General features: G+C 33.0%; 1 protein-coding gene across 1 annotated transcript in view; it reads left to right on the top strand.

The window, feature by feature from the left end:
* The window catches only part of CNTLN (centlein), a 291,923-nt gene that overhangs the window by 84,494 nt on the left and 182,067 nt on the right, over positions 1-25,362 (top strand). The window contains exons 4-5 of the mRNA XM_029920696.1: positions 13,026-13,160; positions 13,760-13,939. Coding sequence (XP_029776556.1) covers positions 13,026-13,160; positions 13,760-13,939 — 315 coding nt within the window. The remainder of the gene's footprint in view (positions 1-13,025; positions 13,161-13,759; positions 13,940-25,362) is intronic.

Here is a 25,362-nt window from a genome sequence, read left to right as displayed (position 1 = left end):
TCCTCATAGAAAATATCATAATTGATACTATAATGATAAAATTTTAGAAATAATATTTTAGTCAGTTTGCTCTAGGGGAAAAAGTTGTATTTTCTACCTGAATATCAAAAAACATCAAAATGGATTCTCAGATGGATAAATACTGTTATATGCCTAGGCTAAGCTGCCTAATAGATATAACCGTATGACTTAGAAATGGCAAATGTCATTTGTACTCACACTAGCCATATTGGCCACCCCAAGATTCCAGAGGTTTGGGAAAATGGTGGCAATCTATTCTTCAGTTACAGCTCTGTTCTATGGAAGAGAATGGATTTTTCCATTCTTTGATATTCTTGGGTTTTAAGTTTACAATGCTTTAGGGAATGCTCAGGTTACCAGATCTAGAAGGCTATAATGTACCATTTTTTAAAATGTTGATTTTGAAAAATGACAATATATTTCCCCCTTTCTTTGCTAAATTCATTTGTTTCGTCTTTCTTGAGGGAGATACTATTTAATTATTTACCTTTCTGAGCAGAATTACTTAGCTTGGTGATAAAATATTAAATTTCCATAAGAGAAATTATTTGTTTTTAGGCTTCCTAATTTTTTTAGAAGCCTTCATTTCTTTGACTAAATCATGGATATTTTTGTTGAGTAATGGTTATAACTTTCTACAAAGTATAATTTATTAAATGTATATACTATTCTGTGATGGTACTATGGAAAATTCAAAGTTGCTGTTCTTGCCTTTTTATTAATTTTTAAAAAGTTTAAAATTTATTTTTTATTAAAAATGTTTAATGTTTATTTATATTTGAGAGAGAGAAACAGAGACAGAACATGAGCAGGGGAAGGGCAGAGAGAGATGGAGACACAGAATCAGAAGCAAGCTGCAGACTCTGAGCTATTATCGCAGAGGCTGACCTGGGGTTAGAGCTCAGACTGTGAGATCATGACCTGAGTTGATACCAAGAGTCAGACACTTAACCAACTCAGCCACTCAGGCACCCCAGTTCTTGCCTTTAATGATTTTTAAATCCCTTTGAGGAGAAGGGTGGGGGTAAAAGTAAGGTGCAAGTAACCATATTCTCCTACACTAGATTACAGGTTATGAAAGGATGGGGAAGCTTGTACACCCATTCACCCTTTGTATACGTAACACCTACAGATTTGCCAAATTGAGTGGCTCATAACAGATTCTCAGTGAATATTGTTGAATGAGTAATAATAATGTTGTTATTATCATTTTATTAAAGTATAATTGACATATGGTATTGTGTTAGATTCAGGTGTACATCATACTTATTTAATATTTTTATGTATTATAAAATGATCCCTGTAAGAAGTCTAGTTACTGTCATCATACCAAGTTATGGTAGTATTAAAGACTGCACATTATATCCCCATGGCTTATTTGTTTATAACAGTAAGTTTGTACCTCTTAATTGCTGTCATCTATTTTACCCATACCCTACTTCCATTCCTTTTGGCAACTACCAGTTTATTCTCTGTATTTGTAAATCTGTTTCTGTTTTTGTTTGTTCATTTATTTTGTTTTTTAGCTTCCATATATAAGTGAAATGGTATTTGTATTTTTCTATATGACTTATTTAGCATAATACCCTCTAGGTCTATCCATGTCACAAATGGCAAGGTCTCATTCTTGTACACCCATTCTGAGTAATATTCCACTGTATATATGCCACATCTTTTTATCAATTTAACTCTCCATGGACACTTAGATTGCTTTAATATCTTGGTTATTATAAATAAAGGTTCAGTAAACATAGGAGTTCATTTATCTTATCAAAATGGTGTTTTAATTTTGGGGGGTAAATATCTAGTAGTGAAGTACTGGATCATACAGTATTTTTATTTTTAACTTTTTGAGGAACCTCAGTACTGCTTTCTGCAGTGGCTGCACCAAGTTACATTCCCAACAGTGCATGAGGGGTCCCTTTTCTTGTTATCCTCATCTGCTCCTGTTATTTTTTGTTTTGTTGATATTAGCCATTATGACAGGTGTGAGGTGATATCTCACTGTGGTTTTGATTTGGACATCCCTGATGGTCAGTGATTCCCAGATGGTCTCTTGGTCATCTGTATGTGTTCTTCAGACAAATGTCTGTTTCTTTATGTCTTCTACCCACTTTTAATTGGATATTTTTTGTGTGTATGCTTGCATTAAGTTTTTTATATGTTTTGAATATTAACCCTCTATCAGAGAGGTTATTTGCAAATATCTTCTTCCATTTAGTAGATTGCCTTTAGTTTTGTTGATGGTTTCCTTTGCTGTGCAAAGTTTTTCATTGGACTTGATGTAGTCCCAAGTTTATTTTTCCTTTTGCTTCCCTATGTCAGGAGACATATCTAGAAAAATGTTGCTATGGCTGATGTCAGAAAAATTACTGCCTATGTTGTCTTCTAGGATTTTTATAGTTTCAGGTCTCATGTTTAGGTTCTTAATCCATTTTGAGGTTATTTTTGTGTATGTTATAAAGAATATTCTTTTACAGGTAGCAGTGCAGTTTTTCCAACAACATTTGTTGAAGAGACTGTCTTTTCCCCACTGCATATTCTTGCAATTGACCATATAACTGTGGGTTTGTTTCTGGGCTTTCTTTTTGGTTACTGTGATCTATGTGTTTATTTAGTGCTAGTACCATACTGTTTTGATTACTACAGCTTTGTGATATAACTTGAAGTCTGGAATTGTAATCTCTCCAAGTTTGTTTTTCTTTTCCAAGATTACTGTGGCTCTTCAAGACTTTTGTGTTTCCATACAAATTTTAGGATTGTTTGTTCTAGTTCTGTGAAAATGCTCTTAGTATTTTGATAGAGATTGCATTAAATTTATAGGTTATTTGGGTAGTTTAGACATTTTAACAATAAATGTACCTTCAATCCATGACTATGGATTCCATTTCATTGTGTCTTTTTTCGTCATTTTAAAAATAGTTTTTAGAGTACAACTCATTTACCTCTTTGGTTAAGTACATTCATAGGTATCTTATTTTGGATGCAATTGTAAATGGGATTGTTTTCTTAATTTCTTTTTCTGCTTCTTCGTTATTAGTTTATAGGAATGCAGCAGGTTTTTTATATTGATTTTGTATCCTGCAACCTTACTGAATTCATTTATCAGTTCTAGAAATTTCTTGGTGGAGTCATTCAGATTTTCAATTATACTTTCATGTCATCTACAAAGAGTGAAAGTTTTACTTCTTCCTTACCAAGTTGGATGGCTTTTACTTCTTTTTGTTGTCCGATTACGATGGCTAGGACTTCTATTACTATGTTCAATTAAGTGGTGAGAGTAGACATCCTTGTCTTGTTTCTGATCTTAGACGAAAAGGTCTTAGTTTTTCACCACTGAGTATGATGTTTAGATGTGAATTTTCAAATATAGCCTTTAATATGTTGAGGTATGTTCACTCTCAGCCTACTAGTTGAGGGTTTTTATTCTGAATAGATTTTTACTTTGTCAAACGAATTTTCTGCATCTATTTGAAATTATATGGTTTTGATCCTTTCTCTTGTCAGTATAATGTTTATTGACTTGTGAATATTGAACCAACTTTGCATCCCAGGAATAAATCCCACTTTATCATGGTAAATTATTTTTTAAATGTATTGTTGGATTCAGTTTGGTAATATTTTGTTGCAGATTTTTATATGTGTGTTCATCAGAGATATTGGCCTGTAGTTCTTTTTGTAGTGTCTATATAGTTTTAATATGATGGTAATGCTGTCCTTCTGGAATGAATTGGGAAGACTTCTTCCCTCTACTTTTTTTTGGAATAGTTTGAGAAGAATAGATACTAATTCTTCTTTAAGTGTTTGGTAGAATTCACTTGTGAAGCTGTCTGGTCTGGAGTTTTGTTTGTTGTGAGTTTTCTGATTCAGTTTCCTTGCTGCTAATTGATCTAATTTCTATTTCTTTCTGATTCAGTTTTAGGGAGTTAGATGTTTCTAAGGCTTTATCTATTCTAGGTTTTCCTAGATATAATTTTTCATGGCATTCTCTTAAAATCCTTTGTAGTGCTGTGGTGTTGATTGTTATTCCTTCTCTTTCATTTATGATTTTATTAGTCCTCTCTCTTAAATTTTTTTTTGATGAGTCTGGCTAAAGGTTTATCAATTTTATTGATTTTTTTCAAAGAACCAGCTCCTGGTTTCATTGATCTATTTTATTATTATTGCTTTTTTAGAGTTTTTATTTTATATATTTCTGCTCTAATCTTTATTATTTCCTTCCTTCTACTGGTTTTGGGGTTTGTTTTTTCTTTTTCTTGCTTCTTGATGGAAGCCTATATTCTTATGAACTTCCCTCTTACAACTGCTTTTGCCACATCCCAAAGATTTTGGATTGTTGCATTTTCATTTGCATTTATCTCCATGTATTTTTTTAAAATTTTCTCTTTGAATCCTGTTGACCCATTCACTATTTAGTAGCATGTTATATAACTTTCATGTACTTATGTTCTTTCCAAATTTTTTCTTTATTTAAATGGTTATTTATTTTAGAGAGAGAGAGACAGAGTGTGAGTGGGGTAGGGGCAGAGAGAGTAGGTCTGCAGAATCTGAAGCAGGCTCCAGGCTCCAACCTGTCAGCACAGAACCTGATGCGGGGCTCAAACTCATGAACCTCGAGATCATGACCTGAGCTGGAGTTGGATGCTTAACCAACTCAGCCACCCAGGCACCCTTTCTTGATTTTTTGCTTAGGGTTCTTTTCTGATTTCATACCACTGTTGTCAGAAAAGATGCATGGTATGACTTCAATTTTTTTTTTAATTTGTTGAAACTTGATTTGTGGCCTAATATGTGATCTGTTCTGGAGAATGTTCCATGTGCACTTGAAAAGAATGTGTATTCTGTTGTAGGCCAGAATGTTTTGAATATATATGTTAGATCCATCTCTTAGATTTACTGTGTGGATGATCTATTAATGGAAGTGTGGTGCTCAAGTCCCCTACTATTATTGTATTACTATTGATTATTTCCTTTATGTTAGTTGTTATTAGGAGTTTTATATATTTGGGTTATCCCATGTTGAGTGCGTAAATATTTACAAATGTTATATATTCTTGTTGGATTGTGTCCTTTATGATTATATATAGATTATAGAATTATATTCTTTGTTTTAAAGTCTATTTTGTTCAATATAAGTTTTGCTACCCAACTTTCTTTTCACTTTCATTTACATGATACATGTGTTTCCATCTCTTGTCTTTCAATCTACGTGTGTCTTCACTACCGGCAGCCTATGGTTGGGTCTTGCTTTTTTATCCAATCTGTCATCCTATGTCTTTTGATTAGAGTGTTTAGTTAATTTATTCAAAGTAATTATTGATAGGTATGTACTTACTGCCATTTTGTTACTCATTTTATGGTTGTTTTGTAGCTTTTCTATTCCTTTTTTCTCCTGCTCTGTTCTCTCATAATTTGCTGGCTTTCTTTGGTGGTATACCTGGAGTCCTTTCTCAGCAGTTTTTCCTATCTATTATGGTGTTTGATTTGTGGTTGCCCTTAGGTTATATATCTAATATTATTAGGTATATAACATCTTGTGCATAAGGCAATTTATATTACGTTTATTGTCGCTTATGTTTGAACTCCTTCATTTCTTCTCTCTCCTGCCACATTTTAGGTACATTGTGTCATATGTTACATCCTTTTATTTTGTGAATCCCTTGTCTAAAATTTACAGTTGTACTAATTTTTATTGCTTTTGTTATCCTACATTTCTTACTTTTAGTTATGGCCTTTCCTTACCATTCAAAGAGTCGCCTTTAACATTTCTTGCAGGCAGGTTTAGTGGTGATGAATTCTTTTAACATTTTTTGTTTGGGAAGCTCTTTGTCTCTCCTTATGTTCTGAGAGATAGGTTTCTGGATAGAGTAATTTTGGCTGTGTTTTTTTTTTTTTCTTTCAGCACTTTAAATACATCATGCCACTCCCTCTGGCCTGAAAAGTTTCTGCTAAAATCAGCCGATAGCCTTATAGGTTTTCCCTTGTATATAGCTGTTTTCTTTTCACTTTCTGCTTTTAAAATTCTTTCTTTATCATTATTTTTTTTTTGCCATTTTTATAATTACATGTCATGACGTGGACCTCCTTGGGTTGATTTTGTTGAGGGCTCTCTATGCCCCCTGGGTCTAGATATCTGTTTCCTTCCCCAGATTTGAGCAGCTTTTGGCTATTATTTGAATTCTATATCTATTTTCATTTTGTATTATTATTTTTAGTCTTTCCTTTACAACTTTATTACTATCCATTACTCTTTCCTCCAAATCTCTGATTTGTTCATCTTCTTCCTCTAGTCTACTTTTCATACCGTCTCGTGTATTTTAAAGTTTATTTATTTATCTTTGAGAGAAATAGGCAGAGAGAGAGTCCATGCACTCATGCATGGGAGAGGGACAGAGAAAGAGAGCAAGAGAGAGGGAAAGAATTCCAAGCAGGCTCTGTGCTGTCAGCATGGAGCTTGACATGGGGCTCGATATCACAAACCGTGAAATCATGACCTGAGCCAAAATCAAGAGTTGGACAGTTAATTGACTAAGCCACCCAGGTACCCATATCTTTACTTTTTTAAAGGTAAATTTATCCCATCTGCATTTCTTTTTATAACATGCTTATTTGGTCTTTGTTCTCTGACTAAACTTATACTCCCTGTTTTTAATATTTTCTTAGCTTTTTTCATTTGCTGTATTTTTCATTTGTGTGTGTGTATGCGTGTGTGTGTGTGTGTGTATATGGATTTTCATGTTGATAGTTTGGGAGGTTTAGAGTCTATATCTGTTCTGTTCATGATTAAGTTTATTACTTTATATTGTATTTAATAATATACTTCTTGATTCTAACATATTCTGAAAAAATCTATATAATATTTCTCAACTGCAAACTGTAAGAAGACAAGAAAATTTGTATATTTTTATTTATTTAGGTTTTGTTTTTCCTGCATTTTAAAGTGAACTTGCAGAGAGTAATTGGAGGACTTAATGTCTTATTCTTAGCATTTTGGATTGTATTTTTTTATACTGTCAAGATTTATAATGCTTATGTTCCATAACCTCTTTTCTCCATTATTTTCTAGTATTAATTCTGTGGTAAAATAGATTGTATTATATTGGCATTTCTGTTGCTGTATAACAAATTATTATAAGCTGGTGTGTTAAAAACCATACAATTATTAAGTTGCTGTAGGTTAAGAGTCTGGACATAGCTAGGTTGTCTGCTCAGGACCTCTGGGTTTCCTTTGGGCTCTGCTCTCATCTGGAGGCTTAATTTGGGGAAAATCTGCTTCTGAGTTCATTCAGGTTGTTGACAGTATCCATGTCCTTGCAGTTTTAAGACTAAAGTCCTAAATGGGACCATACTCTGTATTAGTCAGGGTTCTTCAGAGAAGCAGAAGTAATAGAGGTGCATATGTATGTATATGTCTCTCTCTACATCTGTTTTTCTAGAAGGAGAGATTGATTTTAAGGCATTGGCTCATGCAGTTTGGGGCTGGCAAGTCTGAATTGTGTTAAGACTAGCTGGCAGGGTGAAGACCCAGGAAGAGTTGACTTCACAATCCATACAGAAAGGATTCTGGAGGCAGAATTTCCTTCTTCCACAGAAGTCTGTAGCCCTTTGTCTTAGAGTCTTAAGGGGACTGGATGAAGCCCAGGCACATTATGGAGAGATAATTTACTTTACTCAAAGTCACTGATTTAAATGTAATTTGTTTTGTTGTCCTTTTTTTATTTGGGTTTTTCTATAAGCTTCTTAAATGTTGTCTGAGATGCACTGTTTTTTCCATTGTGTTCCCTTGTATGCAGAAGCCCTATTGGTATGGTGGTACCATGTCAGAGGGAGAGGAAGTATTCTAAACTCCTATGATTAGGTTTCAACCTTTAATGAGCTTGTGTTCCTACACTGTGACCTTCACAAGTGCTTCTGTTTCTCCCCTCTCTCCTGGATTAATTGGAAGGGTGTTGGAGTTAGGTATTTACCTTCTGCCAGGTTGGTTTGGCTCTGATAAAACTCACCTAAAATTGGCTTTTTTTGGACTTTTTTTTGGACTTTGTAAAGTCAAAACTTGTCCACTTTGATCCTCCAGCAATCTGTTAATTATGATTATATTTTTCTACCCTGTAGTGGTTCCATGGTGTTTTCTACTCCTGGGCTTCTGCTCTTGTATATTGCCATTTATAGATCTGTCTGTTTCTGTAGTTTTGGAGAAGCAGTTTGCTCTGTGTCCCCAATTCTCTGATAGATCTAAGAAAAGTTGTTGAGTTTTAATTAGTTCAACTCTTCCATGTTGTGTAATCAGGAGAGACGACTTTCAAGTACCTTACATGCTTGAGTGGAATCTGGAAGTCCTTCCATTGTATGTTATTAAGTAACTCTTAATTTTTAAGACTTACAGCCTGTGGAATAGAGTAACACTTAAGAATGACAATTCCTGGGGCACCTGGGTGGCTCAGACAGGTAAAAGTCAGACTCTTGATTTTGGCTTAGATCATGATCTGTGAGTTCAAGCCCTGCATTGGGCGCTGTGCTGACAGCATGGAGCCTGCTTGGAATTCTCTCTCCTTCCTCGCCCCAACCCCACTCCCCCACCCCCGCTCTCTCTCAAAATAAATAAATGAGCTTAAAAAATGACAATTCCTATAGCTTATTTAAGTCTTAATTAGGTATCCCATCAGATTTCTAGGACGTTGCACGGGCGCACACACAGACACACAATTTTTTAGATGGTTGCAGAAGAAACTTTCAAAGAAGTGCAATCTAATATTATAACATTTTATTGATGATAGTGTAAAACATTGCCTGTAACTTTTTTGGTAAGACAGTGCCTTAGCTTTGTCACTAATAGTTATAAAATAAATCATTTAATAAATTCCCCTTCTAATAAATTCCACTGTTATTATTAGATAACACGACTCTGCTAACTGCCTAGTATATTGTATTTAATTAGATGATGATTGCTCTTTAACATTATGTCCCTGCCCCCACCTTCTTTTTTACCTTATCAGAAGCTCAGAAATAAGTTTGGGTTCTCAGTTAAAATTAGATCTCTTATCCTTTCCTTTTTCTCGCTTTACCATTGTTTTACTTGTTGTGGCTTCATAACTTCTGTTTTTTATTAAAACTTTCATGCCCATTTGAAAGTAGGTCATGTAAATAATACATTAACTATGCTCAAGTATTGCTCGATAGAATTTTAGGTCTTATGCTGCTGCCCCTCCTTCCCCTTTTTTCCTGTGTCATACTCTTTATCATCCTTCTCTTACTCCATAGACTTCTCCTGACCATGATGTGAATTATTCCTTTCATCTCTTATCCATAATAAATTATTTGTTCCAGACATATTTTCTCTTGTCACCCTTTATGCTTTTGGTTCCTCTGTGTTCTATTTGCTATTTTAATATTAACTCAAGCCAGACCATTCAGAATGTACTCTATCCAGAGAAGTTTGTTGAAAAGTTTTGTTAAGCTAAATTTTAAAATGAACTGTAGCTATATATACCTGTGCTTTCATTATTTAAAGTAGATCATTAAGAGCATATTTTATTAGGAAAATATTTTGCATTATACAAAATTTCTACACTTCTATAAAGGCTTGATTTATCAGTTGTCTTTTATTAGGAATACCTTTTTGTCCTAATTTTCCTTTAATGATTATTTAACAATATCAGATTTATCAAACTAATTATAAGAAGTAGTTAACTAATTTTCCAGTGTATTATGCTTCTTTTTTTAAAAATTAAGTCTATATTTGTCCTTGTTGATTACTAAGTTCATTCAAATGCCAGAATTCAAATTATTAAATAGTTGTCATTACAGGGCTTGCTGGTGGTGTTTAAGTTGTTAATTCTTGTTAAGGTTAGCTAACATGAATGGACAAACCTTTCTAAAACTTAAATCATTTGGTTCAGTTTCTTTCCTTCCTAGAGTTTAAATAATTTCCAGTATGGATGAGGATGCCCAAGTTTTTGTCAGTTTTCCTTTCAAAGGACAGATCTGTAGATAGTCTGTAAACAGTCTTAGCGTGCACATGATTGAATTTTTCATTCTATGTCAGTGTCACTCATAAACATTTATTAATCTGTTTTGGAAAACATTATGAGTATATAGGTAGTGTGTAATGTGTCAGATGATTAATATGGGCAAGACAGAAATCTAGAAAAGGCAGAAATTATTGTAACAGTTGGGGAAGGTTTCATGGAGAGGGGTAGAAAATGAATCCTGAAGGAAGGTAACATTTAGATGAGAGTAGAAAAATGGGCTCTGAGTTGTGGATGGGCCGCAGTTATGTGACTAATTTTAAGCTGTTTGATTGATGGCAGGCACATTTTGATGTGCCCTAACAATTCTTTCATATGGGAAATAAAAATTAAAAATATGTTAAAGAGCCATTTATACCTACTAGATTTGTAAAAAATACCATACCTGAGAGTCAAATGTTGGTGTAGATGTGGAACTGGAAGACCACTTGAGGTGGTTGTAGCCTATAATTTAGCAGTTTCACCCCCAAACATAATCTTTTTTTTAATGTTCTTTATTTATTTTTGAGAGAGAGAGAGAGAGAGAGAGAGATAGCATGAGCAGGGGAGGGTCAGAGAGAGAGGGAGACACAGAATCCGAAGCAGGCTCCAGGCTCTGAGCGATCAGCACAGAGCCCGATGCAGGGCTCGAACCCATGAACTGTGAGATCATGACCTGAGCCAAAGCCAGAGGCTTAACCAACTGAGCACCCAGGCACCCCAACCCCCAAACATAATCTTAAGCAGTGTTTTTCAAATTTTTATTAATATGACCCCACACTGAAAAAAGTACATTTTCATAATGACCCCGGTATTCCCACACATGAAATAAAAATATATAATAATAGTTCTTACCATATATAATAAAGGTAGAAATATGATAAAGTAATATGTATCAAATATGAATTTTGTAATATTTAAATAAATCAAAACCACTAAAAATTTAAGAGATATTTAATCTACCATGTCTGCTTCTTTCATAATTTTATTCCTACGGCATAGTTTTTTTGCTAAGAATTTATGCTTATACTTTTGATATTTTCTATTGTATTCTATTCCAGTTTTTTAAAATGCTGATTGTGATGACTAAATTGATTTAATGACCCATTACTCGATTGCAGTCTGTAGTTTGAAAAATACTGCTTGGGAGAAATTCTTGCTCATCTGTATCAGGAGACATGTTTAAGAGTGTTTATAGCAGCATTGTTTGTATACCCCTTTTCCCAAAATGGTAAGCAGCTGAAATATACACTGACAAGAGATAGATAAATATATTATAGTATATTTATATAATAGAATAATACTGTACACCAAGGTAATTGAATTGCAACTACACCTATCAATATGGATGAATTTGGGAACATATGTTGAGCAAAAAATACAAACCACAGAATATATGTATTATGATTTAATTTATGTAAAGTTCAAAAGTAAGGTAAACTGTAAAATATATCAGATAGGGATATGTATGTCTTCAAACTATAAGGAAAGGCCAGACAAGGATAAAAACCAAAACTATAAGACAGTGCTTTGCCCTAAAGGCTATAGAAATTTCAGAGAATCAGGGGACCTGCAGAGGACTTCAAAGGTAATGGTAAAGTTGTGTGTCTTAATTGGTGGTTATGGATACAAGGCTGCTCTTTTTATTCTGCTGTTTATACCTTTATATTATTTATCACAGATTATTTTTGTATGTATTCAATATTTAAAATATTTTAAATTAGAAGTAAAGTAAAACCGACAGTTAACATCACAGCTTCAAAAATTGGAATATAGTAGATACCCTCACTTTATTCCTAAGGCTCATCCTATTTTTCATCGTTTCCCTGAACTTCACCCTAAGTTTCAGTTCGTCCTCAAGTCATTTGGAGCATGTTTAATAAGGAGCAAATATGGGAGTACAAAATAAATTGATATTTAAGACTCAGATGAGTATCAGTGATAGATAAGAGAAGGAATGAAGGTCAGGGGTTTCTATTGATCACACCAGTTAATAACAGAACAGCATATTGTATCTTGATGTGTCTTCTTGGTTGATAGGCAGATGGGGCTTTGGGGAAGGGTGCTGTTAAAAATGACCTGGAGGTTTTCAAAAAGTGTATAAGCATGTAATGGGTGCTTAATAAATATTAGTTGAAAAAAATGAACAAAAGTTGGCTTGACAAAGATTGACGAAGTACAGAAAAAGATAGTATAAGATTATGGATTTCAGCTTTAGCATATTAGTTTCATTTCCAGCAGATCATATAAATGGGGGTATTATATAGAAAGTTGGAAATGTGGCATTAGTGACTGGGAGAGAATCAAGGTTAAATGGTGGATTAGTTGCTCTTCGCAGACAGAGATGAAACCAGAAGCCAAGATAGAGGTAAATTTTCTGAGAGGAAAACTGTAGAAATAAGAGGGAAATTAAGAATTGAGTCATGAACACATCATGAGATTACGTATTGTTTAGGTATCTCTGTCAAGTGAAATACTCAGTTAAAAATTATGGCAGTTTTAATATTCTGAATATTTTTCCTACACAGCAAGATGTCTTTAATATGAAAACACACTTGCCATTTTTCAGTCTTGACAATTATATGCCTTCACAAATCTGAAATTGTTTCTTTAAAAATGTTTTCTTTGAAACCATACACAAATAAGAGGGTAATTCTTATCTTAGTTACATACACATTTTCTTTGATTGGGGTATTTTATAAAATTTTGTTTTCCTTCTGTTATGCATCTAAATCCCAAAAATTTACTTTCTGAATGAGGCTTAATATTTTGTATCCAGTTTGTATGTGTCCTTCATCTTAAACTAATAAACAGATACCATACTTGCACTGTTTACTGAATATCGATGGGCATGCCACCAGAAATAAGAATTGTGAAAGTAGACATTATTATGAAAGCTAATTAATCCTAATATTATCAGTCAACATCTAAAACTTTGTAAATAAAATAATTTTTTCTTAGGAGTACCAGCTCACCAATAATTGTGATTTTTTTCCATAGAGAGAAACAGGACTGAAAAAGGAAATAAATGACCTTGTAAAATGGAAGATTGCAGTTGATAAAGAAAATGTTTTCTTAAGGAAAGAATTGAGCGACTTGCAGAAGAAATTTAAAGATAAAAGTCAAGAAGCTAAGGTGTGTTGGCTTGTACATAGTTTTACAGTACTCTTGCTTTGAAGTCCTACTTTAAGCTTTGTCAGCCTTTGTGGCACAGAAAGTGACAAGCTTGGAGGAAAAATTGCCTTAGGCCCTGCTGTACCATACAGTTTTCTCACATGCAAAAACTGAGAAAGATGCTTTAAAGATAAGACTCCAAGCTTTATAACTTTCAGATAAATAGTTAATGATGGAAATGGAGCTAAGAAAGTAGAAGTGTGAATATGTGGCTTCTTGTAATTAGATTCTGATGGGACTGGCATTATTAATTGATAAAACCCAGGTCTGGGAGGATATGTCTGTGTGGGTCTCAAAAATAGCTGGGGACAGCATCAAAGGCAGCTTGATCAATTAATGGGCTCTTTGCAAATGTGTACTCATCAAAGCTGTCATCCAGTGAAAAAATATGACCCATCCACCTGCATGAAAAGAGGCCAATAAAAGTATACAGGTGACCTTGGCCATCAAATATAGAAGAAGCTGATGTGAGGGTAAAACTGCACAGTTTATATTTGCTGATTAGTTCTCACCCTTTTTTTTTTTGTTTGTTTATCGGCCCTTGTGGTACTGTTCTGCAGGACACTAAGGAGTGTGTACAGAATAAGGAAGAGCAAAACAGACTGGTTATAAAAACTCTGGAGGAGGAAAATGAGAAATTAAGTACCCGCTGTGCTGACCTGCTAAATGACCTGGAGAAACTGAGGAAGCAAGAAGCACATTGGAGAAAAGAAAAATATAGCATTGATGCAAAAATAAAGGTAGGCAATGAGAATGGGGAGAATAAGAATAATGCTGTTATTTTGGCTCTAACTTCTTATAGGAAGTTTATTACATGTGATTTTTTTTAAATAACAAGTTATATATTCAAATCCACCAGTGGGGACCAGCATTAATTTATATTCCTTCACTTAAGACCCACAGCTTTTTAAAAATTGATGTTGCAAAGCAGGAAACTGACTTCAAATAGTTATCTAAAATGTAATCATTAAAAAATAAAGGCTATAGCATTTTGAAATAAAACATGTTGTGAAAAAACATATTTAGGATCATAAGGTTTCACTTTTTTCAGCTAGATCTTAAATTTATAAATATAACTAGAATTCATTACAAGGTTTTAAGAATGTGTTTTCCAGGTCTTTTAAAAAATAATATGTGAAAGAAAAGCTTAAGACAGTTGAAAAATACTCATATGGTTTTGAAGATGATCCTTTCCTTTGGCTTCAGAGGGCCTCCTTATTCATAGTAAAAATTTTTTTCATAGAAGAGAAAAGGTGCAAGCTTTAAAATATTCTGATATCTTTTTTCATCAGCTTTTTTCAAAATAATACTTTTTTATGGCTTTCTCCCTGTTTTGAGAATGTTTTTGTTAATTTCCCCCCCTCAAATTTTAGGTATCTCTTTTACCAGACACTTTATTGAAAAGGACAGAAACAGATTTCATGCTAGTAAATATGCCTCTATGCTAGTAGTGCCTTTATGTATGCACACATAAAAATAATATGCAACATAAGTGCACACATACACATATACATATATGTGCATATGCATATATATGGCTATTAAAGCATACTAAGTATGGATATGTTTTAGAGGTGAAGGGATATGTATTTCTGAGTGTGTGAATCAGTCATTGCACATATTTAAGAAAACTTATTCAATCTATTAGTGCATCATCAGGGAATGAATGAGCCATTGAGAGAATTGAATTCTGGTGTATTTTCTTTCTCAATTTTTATCAGTTTCTGCTTTCCTGCAACCTTTAAGCAATGTGGTAGTGTGATAAGGGTAAATGGCTTCCTTGTGTTAACTCACAGGTACAGGATTATTTGATGATTCTTTTTGTATCATTGATGACTGTTTTCCAATTAAATAGTTCATTCAGTGATAGGCTCTGCATTTTAGTTCTATGACTTTTTTTTTTAATTGGAGGCATTGGTCTTATTAACTTGTAGACATTTTTAATTTAGTCTAGAGAGTAATACTTTGTTACATATGTATATATAATATATATTACAAATATTTTCTGTTCCATGACTCAAATCTGGTGAATTAGATTTTGAAAAGTTTGTGAATCTTCGGTCTATTTTATTATTTTCTTCTCTGATATTCTCTAATGTTTTTGCATTAGGAATCTTTATGCAAAAGCTTTTCCTCCTCCAAAGTCTGTAATTAGAATTTATTTTGGGGTATGTTGGTTCACAGCATTTATTTAATAGTTCATTAATGTATGATTCAATTTCTCTCACATCTCGTAGTTTCCATGTGTGTATTGGTTTGTTTCTGGAAATCTTATTATTCTCATAATTTTGGGAATTGTGGTTTTGTAATTTGACTCATTATTTGGCAGGGAAGTCTGCTTCTTTATTCTTACTTTTGTACGTCACAGGCCCTGTATGTGCTTCTTCCCTATCTTAAATTATTTAAGAATCACTTTATTAATTTTACTGAAAAATTCTGTTGGAAGTAGATTGAAACCATACTTAGTTTATGAGTTAATCTTGAGAGAATTGTGCCCCTACGATTCATGTATGGGATAAGATATGTTTTTAAAATGGCATTCTCCACTGTTATTCGACTTATTCATAGCTACTAATCTTGTCAAATTGTATATGGGTAAGTAATATTTTAAATTATATTTTAATTGATTATTTCAGGAAGACAGGACTATTACTGATTTATTTTATCTTAACCTCTTCAACAATTTTTTTAAATTACCTTGTTAGTTCTAAAAATCTGTACATTTTCTGGGTTTTCCTAGGTTATATAATTCCACTGCACACTGTGTCTTTCTTTCCCTTCTAAAATATTGATTGGCAGGTCATTCACATATAATCCATTTAAATTTCACAGTCCAATTGCTAGTTTCTAGTTTGTGAAGAGTTGTGTAACTATTACCATAACTACATTTAGAATTTTCATCATTTCAAAAAGAAACCCTAGAGCCTTTAGCAATCACTCTGCATTTATCCCTTTGCTTCACAGCCCTTGATGACCAGTAATCTGCCTTCTTTCTCTATATATTTTCTGTTCTAAAATTTCATATAAATGAAATCATAGTGTCTTTTGTGACTGACTTCTTTTACTTAAAATAATATTTTCACTGTTTATCCATGTTGTAGCATGTAACAGTACCATATTCCTTTCTTTGTTGAATAATATTCCATCACATAGATATCCTACATTTTATTTCTTTATCATTAGTAGATGGATGACATTTGCGTTCTTAATAATGCTGCTATGACATTTGTGTACAAGAGTTCATGTACACATACATATATTTTTATTTCTCTTAGATACATACCAATGAATAAGATTACTGGGTCATGTTGTAACTGATTTTAAGCTTTGGAGGAACTGTCAGACTGTTTTCAAAAGCAGGTGCACCACTTTACATTGAGAACAGTAATGTATGGGGGTTCTGGTTTCTTTCTGTGCCCATCAGTAATTGGTATTGTCTATTTCTTTGGATGATAGTCATTTCTGTGGATGTTAAGTGATGTCTCACTCTGATTTTCATTTGGATTTCACTGATGGCTAATGATGTTGATCATCTTTTCATGTGGTATTGGCTATTAGTCTATTTTTGAAGAAATGCATATGTATTCGGGATACAGTCTCTTTTCAGCTATCTAATTTGAAACCATTTTCTTCAGTTTTGGTGTTTTTTTTTTTTTTACTAACATTTTTGAAGCATAAATGTTTTACATTTCTATGCTACTTATCTACTTTTTTTTTTGTTATCCATGCTTTTGGTTTCATATCTGAGAAAGCAATGCCTGGTTTAAGTTCTAGAAGATAGAAACCTATGTTTTCTTCTAAGAGTTTTATAGTTTTATATCTTGTATTTAATTCTTTGATCCATTTTGCATTAATTTTTGAATATGATGTTTGATAGGAATCTAGCTTCATTCTTTTGCATATGTCATTCAGTTATCCCAATACCATTTGTTGAAAAAAATTTAGTCTTCCCCTCATTGCATCTGTTTGGGCATCTTTATTGAGTATTGTTGGACTGTAAATAGAAGGTATTGTTCTTAAACTTCAGTTCTGCTTTGATTTATACGTTTATTCTCATGTTTGTGTTCCACTATTGATTCTTGTAGATTTGTAATAGATATTGCAATTGGGATATGTGTCCCATCTAAATTTTTTCTTCTTTTTTCAATATAGGCTATTCTGGGTCTCTTGCATTTCCATATGGATTTTAGAATAATCTTTTCCATTTCTTAAAAAACAAAAAGCAAGCTGGGTTTATTTTGACAGATTGCATTGAATTAGAAGATCAATTTGGCAAATACCACTATCTTAGCAATATTATATCTTCTAATCCATCAGCGTGGGTTTTTTAAAAATTATTTTAGGTATACTTTAATTTCTTTAACCATGTTTTGTGGCTTTCAGGGTATAAATTTGTACTTCTTTGGGTACATATATTCCTAAAAATTTAATTAAGTTTAATGCTACTCTAAGTGGAACTGTTTCTTCCTTTGCTTTTTGGGTGGTTTATTCCTACTCTAGAGATATAAAATTAATTTTTATATAGTGGTCTTATATCCTGCCACCCTGCTCAATAGATTGATTCTTTGGGTTTTCTATACTTCTTTTCCAATCTGGATGCCTTTTATCTCATTTCATTGCCCATTACTTCTAAAATCTCTCATATAAAGTTCAATAGAAAAAAAAAAGAATAGACATCTATGTCTTGCTCCTCATCTCATTAGGAAAGTATAATATTTGATGTTTGCTCTGAGGTTTTGTTGATAAACTTTATGAGATTGAGGAAGTTTCTTTCTGTTCCTGTTGTTGAATGTTTTTCTTTTTGTTTTTTATCATAAAAGGGTGTTGGATTGTGGCAAATGCTTTTTCTGCATCTGTTGAAATAATAATGTAGTTTTTGGTTTTTATTCTATTGGTATGCTATATTACTTGAATTTTGGATGTTAAACCAACTTTACATTGCTGGGATATTTTTGTCTTGATCTGGCTTTGGCGTCAAGATAAAACTGGCCTTGTAGAATGAATTAGAAAATATTTTCTTATATTTTTTGGAAGAGTTCAAGAAGAATGGGTATCCATTTTTTAAAAATATTTGGTTTATCGGTAAAGCCATTTGGTACTAGAAATTTTTATGTAGGGTAGTTTTGATACCTTAATAATAACGTTTTCAGTTATCATAGGTCTGTTGAGATTTTCTATTTCTTCTTGAATTAGTTTAGGTGATTTGTGTTTTTCTAAGTATTTGTCAGTTTCATCTAGATTACCAAATTTGCTGATGTATAATTGCTTATAGTATTCTCTAATAATCCTTTTTTATTTCTGTACTTGTCCTTACTTTCGTTTTTGATTTTAGTTATTTATACCTTTTCTCTCTTTTCTTTGTCATTCTAACTAAAGGTTTATTAATTTTGTTGCTGTTTTCAGAGTCATATTTTGCTTTAATTGATTATTGTTTTGCTATCCCCTTTTTAAAAATTTTCCATATTAATCTTTATCATTTCCTTTCTATTCTCTTTGGTTTCACTTTGCTATTTTAATTTGTTTTCTATTTCTTTAACGTGTAAAATTAGATTCTTAAATTGAGATCTGTTTTCTTTTTTTAATGTTGGCATTTATAGCTACAAATTTCCCTCAGTACAACCTTTGCTGCATCCTGTAATTATTAGTATTCATGCTTTGTTTTCATTCATCTCTGAATATTTTTTAATTCTGTGATCTCTTCTTTGACCTATTGGTTGTTTATTAGTATGTTGTTTAATTTCCATATATTAAATTTTTGTTTTGGTTTTTCTTCTGTGATTGTCTTTTAGCTCTAATCCATAATTTGTATAATTATGTTTTTAAATTGATTAAGTATTGTTTTATGTCCTGACATTTGGCCTGATATGGCAGATACTCCATGTATACTTGAGAAAAATGTACATCCTGCTCTTTTGGAGTAGAATTCCATATACATCTATTAGGGCTACTTAGTTTATAGTGTTCTTCAGCCCTCTTCATCCTTGTTGACCTTCTGTCTAAATATTCTATTCATTATTTAAAGTGGAGTATTGAATTCATCTATTATTGTAGAACTGTCTATTTCTCCCTTTAACTCTATAATTGTTTACTTTCAGTATTTAAAGACATGGTTGTTTGGTACATGTACATTTATAGTTGTTTTATCTCCTTGATGGATTGACTCTTTAATCAATATATAAGCTCTGTTTTTTCTTTTGTAACGGTTCTTGACATAAAGTACATTTTGTTCAATATTATTTTATCTATTCCAGCTCTTTTTGGCTATTATTTTCATGGAATGTCTTTTCCCATTCTTTGCATATTCAGTCTATTTGTGTCTTTGTATCTAAGGTGACTGTCTCTCTTTTCTTAAATTTTTAGTTCCAGTATAATTAACATACAGTATTAGTTTCAGATGTACAATATACTGATTCAGCAATTCTATACATTATTCAGTGCTCATCATGGTAAGTGTACTCTTAATTCCCTTTACCTATTTCACCCATCCTCATCTTTGGTGACTATAAGTTCTTTCTCTAAAAGTGTTGTTTTTTTGTTTGTCTCTTTTTTCTTGTTCATTTTTTTGTCTCTTAAATTCCACATATGAGTGAAATAATATGGCATTTATCTTTCTCTAACTGACTGACTGAAAGTGAGTCTTTTTTTGAGGCACCTAGGTGGCTCAGTTGGCTAAGTGTCCAACTTCAGCTCTAGTTATGATCTCACAGTTCTTGGGTTTGAGACCTGTGTCAGGCTCTGAGCTAAGAGCTCAGGGTGTGGAGCCTTCTTTTGATTCTGTGTCTCCATCTCTTTCTGTCCCTCCCCCATTTGTACACTGTCTTTCTCCCTCTCAAAAAATGAATAAACATTAAAAAAATTAAAGTAAGTCTTTTAATCAACATATTATTGTATAATGTTTTCTTTTTCCATCTGTCAGTCTCTGCCTTTTGATTGGGAAGTTTAACCCATGTATTTTTAAAGTAATTATTAGTAAGGAAGGACTAACTTCTGACATTTTATTATTTATTCACTGTAATGTCTGAATGGTATTTTTCTCCCTCATTTTCCTCAGTTATTTTCTTTTATATTTAGTTGATTTGTTATAGAGGCACACTTTGATTTCCTTCTCATTTTTAAATGTATATTCTATAGATATTTTCTTTATGTTTACCATGGGGTTTACCTTTATCATCATGAACTTATAACTGATACCAACTTATACAATAGCAAGACTAAAACTCCTCTATATAGCCCTTTTCCTACACTTTAAGTTATTGTCACAAGTTACATTGTTCTAAATTATGTGCTCTGTAACATAGTAATTTTGTATATGCTTGTCTTTGAAATGTAGTAAATAAAAAGTGGAACTACAAACCAAATATTACATAATAATACTGGCTTATGGATTTACCTTTATTGAGGTCTTTATTTCTTCATATGGCTTTGAGTTACAATCTTACTTCCTTTCATTCTGAAGGACTCCCATTAGCATTTCTCGTGGAGCATATCTATTAATGAACCTCCTCAGCCCCCCCCATTAATGAAATTTCTGTACCTGTTCCTTTGTGTATCCCTAAATGTCTTAGTTACTCTCTAAATTTTGAAGGACAGTTTTGCTGGATATGTTGACATTACTTTCAGTGCTTTATGTTATCCCATTGCCTTCTAGCCTTCATGGTTTCTAATGAGAAATTAGTTGTTAATCTCATTAAGGATCACAGCAGTGCCTGGGTGGCTCAGTCAATTAAGCATCTGACTTTGGCCCAGGTCAAGACTCAGTTTGTGAGCTCAAGCCCCACACTGGTCTCTGTACTGACAGCTCAGAGCCTGGAACCTGCTTCATATTCTGTCTCCCCCACCCTTTCTTCCCCTTCCCCACTTGTGCATGCTCTCTCTCTCTCTCTCTCTCTCTCAAAAATAAGTAAACATTAAATAAAAAGGGTCTCTAATATGTGTCAAGTCACTCTTACTTTCAAGATCCTTTTTTGCGGGGGGCTGAATTCCAAAAGGTTGATAATATTTTAGCTCACTGTGGGTCTCTTTCTGTTGATCATTCTTGGAGTTTGTTGTGGCTGGCATTTGGAATTGCAAGTGCATGTCTTTCATCAAAATTGGGACGTTTATGGTCATTTTTTCTTCACATATTATTTCTGCTTCCTCTTGTCTCTTTCTGAGATTTCTATAATGTGGGTGTTTTTCTTATTAATGGTGTCCACAGTTTTCACAGGTTCTGTTCATTATTCTTCATGTTCTTTCTGCTGCTAAGATTCAGTCATTTCACTTGTCTCATCATCTCCTTTCCTGATTCTTTCTTCCACCTGCTGTGCATCTGTTGTTGGACACTTTGGAGACAGATTCATTTTTGTTATTATACTTTTTATCTCCAGCATTTCTGTTTACTTCCCTTTAATAATTTTTCTCTTTATTGATATTCTTTTGGTTTATACATTGTTTTCCTGGTTTCCTGTAGATTTTTTTTTCATATTTTTTCTTTAGCCCTTTGAGTATATTTAAGACATTTTAAAGTTTTTGTCTTTGTAAATCTGATATTTGGGGTTCCTCAGAAGTGATTTCTGTTAATTTATATGTTCCTTTGTTTAGGCCATACTTACGTGGGCCTAAATTTTTTTGTATTCCTTGTGATGTTTTGTTGTTGCTGAAAGTGGGGGCATTTTAGTATTATAATGTGGTAGCTCTAGAAGTCAGATTTTACCCCTTATTGAAGTGTTTCTGCTTTTTTAACTGTTGAAGGCTGTTTAGATAATCCTTCAATCTGTATATGTGAGAGTCTGTTCCTTGTTGGGTAAGATCACTGAGGTTTCTATCCTTAAGCTTTTGTTTACCTCATGTTGGGTCACAGGTCTCTTTGAATACCAGGAGTCAAAATAAACAAAACACAAGGAAGCAAAAAAAAAAAAAAAAAACCCCACACACAATACACACATCCACAGACAGAAAGCAATCCCTTTTCCAGCCTTTGTATTGACTCTATGCTGAGAAAGTCTTTCAGTACTTATTCAACTTGCACTGAGCTTAGAGGTCATCCCAGGATAAAACTTTGGGTCTTTTCTGAGCATTCATCTTTCTCTGAGCCTAAGTATAGCTTTCTAAACTTGCCCAGAAGAATGGGTATTTTTGAGTGTCTTAATGTCTCAAAGAATCTCCTGCAGCTTTTACTCCCAGGTCTTAGGCATTATGTTGTATATCTGAACCAATAATCTTTTACCATGCAAATCTGTGTTTTGTTAGTTTACCTTGTGGTATATTTGAGCCATGTCCTATTTTTCCGTCTCTGTTACCAGTTAGGTCAAACAAGACATAATCACTTTGCATCATTCCTTCAGGTAGCCCTCAGATAAATTAGAAACACACAGTAATTTGCTAGTGAAGTCTGTTCTGCTTCCTCTTGAACCAAGAGCCAATATGTCCTACTGCTCTTCTAAGAATATCACTGCTTTAAGATTTCCAGGATTTAAAATGGTCACCTTGCTGGAGATAGTGTGGAGAAGGGCAAATGAAAACTCCATATATCTTTTGTCTTATCTTTAAGTTGCTTTTATTTTTGTCTCAGCATTTGTTTGGTTGCTGTAAGTATTTTAATGCATTCCATAGTTTTTCTAACGTTAGTTCTGAGAGTTTCTGCTTGTTTTTTTCATATTTCTGCCAGGACAAGAGTGCTTGGAGCTGCCTACTCTGTCATTTTCCTGATGTCATTTGTCACCTTCATTTTTTTTAATTAAAATTTTTTTAATATTTATTTATTTTTGAAAGAGAGACAGAGCATGAGTGGGGGAGGGGCAGAGAGACAGAGAGAGAGAGAGAGAGAGAGAAGAGAGAGAGAGAATCTGAAGCAGGCTCCAGGCTCTGAACTTTCAGCATAGAGCCAGACACGGGATTTGAACTTATACACCATCAGATCATGGCCTGAGCTGAGGTCGGATACTTAATTGACTGATCCACCTAGGCATGGAGTTACAGAATCTGAAGCAGGCTCCAGGCTCTGAGCTGTCAACACAGAGCCTGACATGGGGTCTAACCCACGAACCATGAGATCATTGCCTGAGCTGAAGGCAGAGACTTAACCAACTGAGCAACCAGGGCGCCTGTCGTCACCTTCATTTTTAAATGATAATTTACTATATATGTGATTCTGTGTTAGCAGGGTTTATCTTTTTTTCCTTTGAGCACTTTGAATATGTTGTCTCACTGTCTCTGGCATCCATTGTTTCTGAAGAAGTCAATTGTTTATCTTACTGAGGTCTTAAAAATGAGGAGTGGTTTTTCTCTTATGGTTTCTAAACTTTCTTGTTTTGGGCACTCAGCATTTTTACTATGATATGTCTCTGGATTTCTGCATGTATAGTAAGTAAATGGAAGTTTTGTGCTTTTTGGATGTTTGGATGTTACATTAATTGTTTTTCATCATTGTTTGGTAGTTTTCAGTCATTATTTCTTTGAATATATTTTTCTGTTTTTTTATTCTTTTACCTCTCCTTCTGGTAGTTTCCTTATGCTTATGTTGGTGCATTTAGTGGTAGTGGTATTCCATATTTTTCTGGGGCTATTAACTATTTTGTTATTCTTTTTTCTTGATTATCTTCAAGTTTTTTCTTAGTTTTGTCATCTCATATTAAATATTCAGCTCCTTCTAGTGAAATTTTTGGTACTTTTCATTTTGGTTAGTTTGCTTTTCAGCGTCAGAATTTCCACTTGAATGTTTAAAAATAATCTATATCACTTTATGGCATTTTATTGGGTGAAACTTTGTCATTTTATATGTGTGTGTATACACATACATATATTAAAGACGGTACTTTTCAAAGCATAGTTTTCTTTAGTTCTTTTTTATTGACTGTTTCCTCTCCTCTAAGTATGGGTGACACTTTCTTCTTTCTGCATGTTGTAATTTATGTTGGAAAATGGACATTTAAAGTTATATATTACAGCAATTTTGGATACTGATTCCTCACTACCCCATGCTCATTGTAAAATGGAAAATCTTTGAATATCTATTTTTGGTTTTTAAAATTATTAAATTTCTTAAATTTTTATGAATTTTTAAATCTAAAATTAAATTTATTTATCTGGCATATGGGTGGTCCTAACTTTTGGTTGTTGTGAATGGTGCTGGTATGAACATGGGCTGGCCAATACTTCTTCAAGACCCTGCTTTCTATTCTTTGAATATATATACCAAGAAGTAAGATTGCTGAATTATATAGTAGTTACATTTTTAATGTTTTGAACCGTTACCTGCCCCTCCCCCCACCATACAGGTTACATCATTTATAGTGCCACCAATTGTGCACAAAGATTTCTGCTTTCTTGTATCCATGCCACTAATCTTTCTTTTTTCCTTTCTCTCTCTCTTTCTCTCTCTCATTGCTCTTTTTTTGGTAAAAAAATGGAAATGTAAGAAATATTCAGAATGCTTTCTGGGCTGAGCCCACTTTTTTTTACCTTTAAACGATTACTCTAGACACTATGGGGTAACATGAAGTATGAGAGTAGAGGATGTAGAGTAGTGCAAGGTCGAGTACAGTACTGGTGTTCATTTCTGCAGATAATCAATGTATAGTGTTCATGTGGGTATACTTTATGTTTAGATATGTTTATTTACTACTTTATGAAAATAATTAAAATTGGTTTTATAATATATTTTGGAAAAAGTGTAGTGAAAAATTACATCAATTTTGAAATGTCTCAAGAAGAAAAAAATAGAATTATCTGGAGGAAAAGGCCAATTTTGTAAAACTCAGGAAAATGAAGCTTCATGAATCTCAAATATTATACAATTATGTTGCCATTTTTTACAATTCTGTCCATTTACTCCTATGTGTGTACATTTAAAATAGAAGAAATAATGAAGTATCTGCCACTTGTCCTGACTACAATTTAAGTAAATGAACTCATTTCTTATTCATGTGATTAATAGCTTTTTCACTGTATAACAATTTCTTTATTGTGATTTAAATACGTACATTTCTACTTCGATTTTCAAACTTAATTGCTTCACATTCTTAGTTTTTTTTTCTTCTCTTTTACTTTATAAAGTTTCATATTTTTTTAACATATGCAATTATTTTCCATCATTTACAATACAGTAGTTACAATGACACTCCAAACAGAAAAGCAAAGTAAAAAATCAAAACACCAACTTCTGTTTCATGTAATTAGACTTATA

The sequence above is a fragment of the Suricata suricatta genome, chromosome 13 (assembly GCF_006229205.1).
Source record: "Suricata suricatta isolate VVHF042 chromosome 13, meerkat_22Aug2017_6uvM2_HiC, whole genome shotgun sequence".
Lineage (NCBI taxonomy): Eukaryota > Metazoa > Chordata > Mammalia > Carnivora > Herpestidae > Suricata > Suricata suricatta.
Note: the sequence above shows the minus strand (reverse complement) of the source record. Positions and strands in the feature narration are given on the sequence as shown.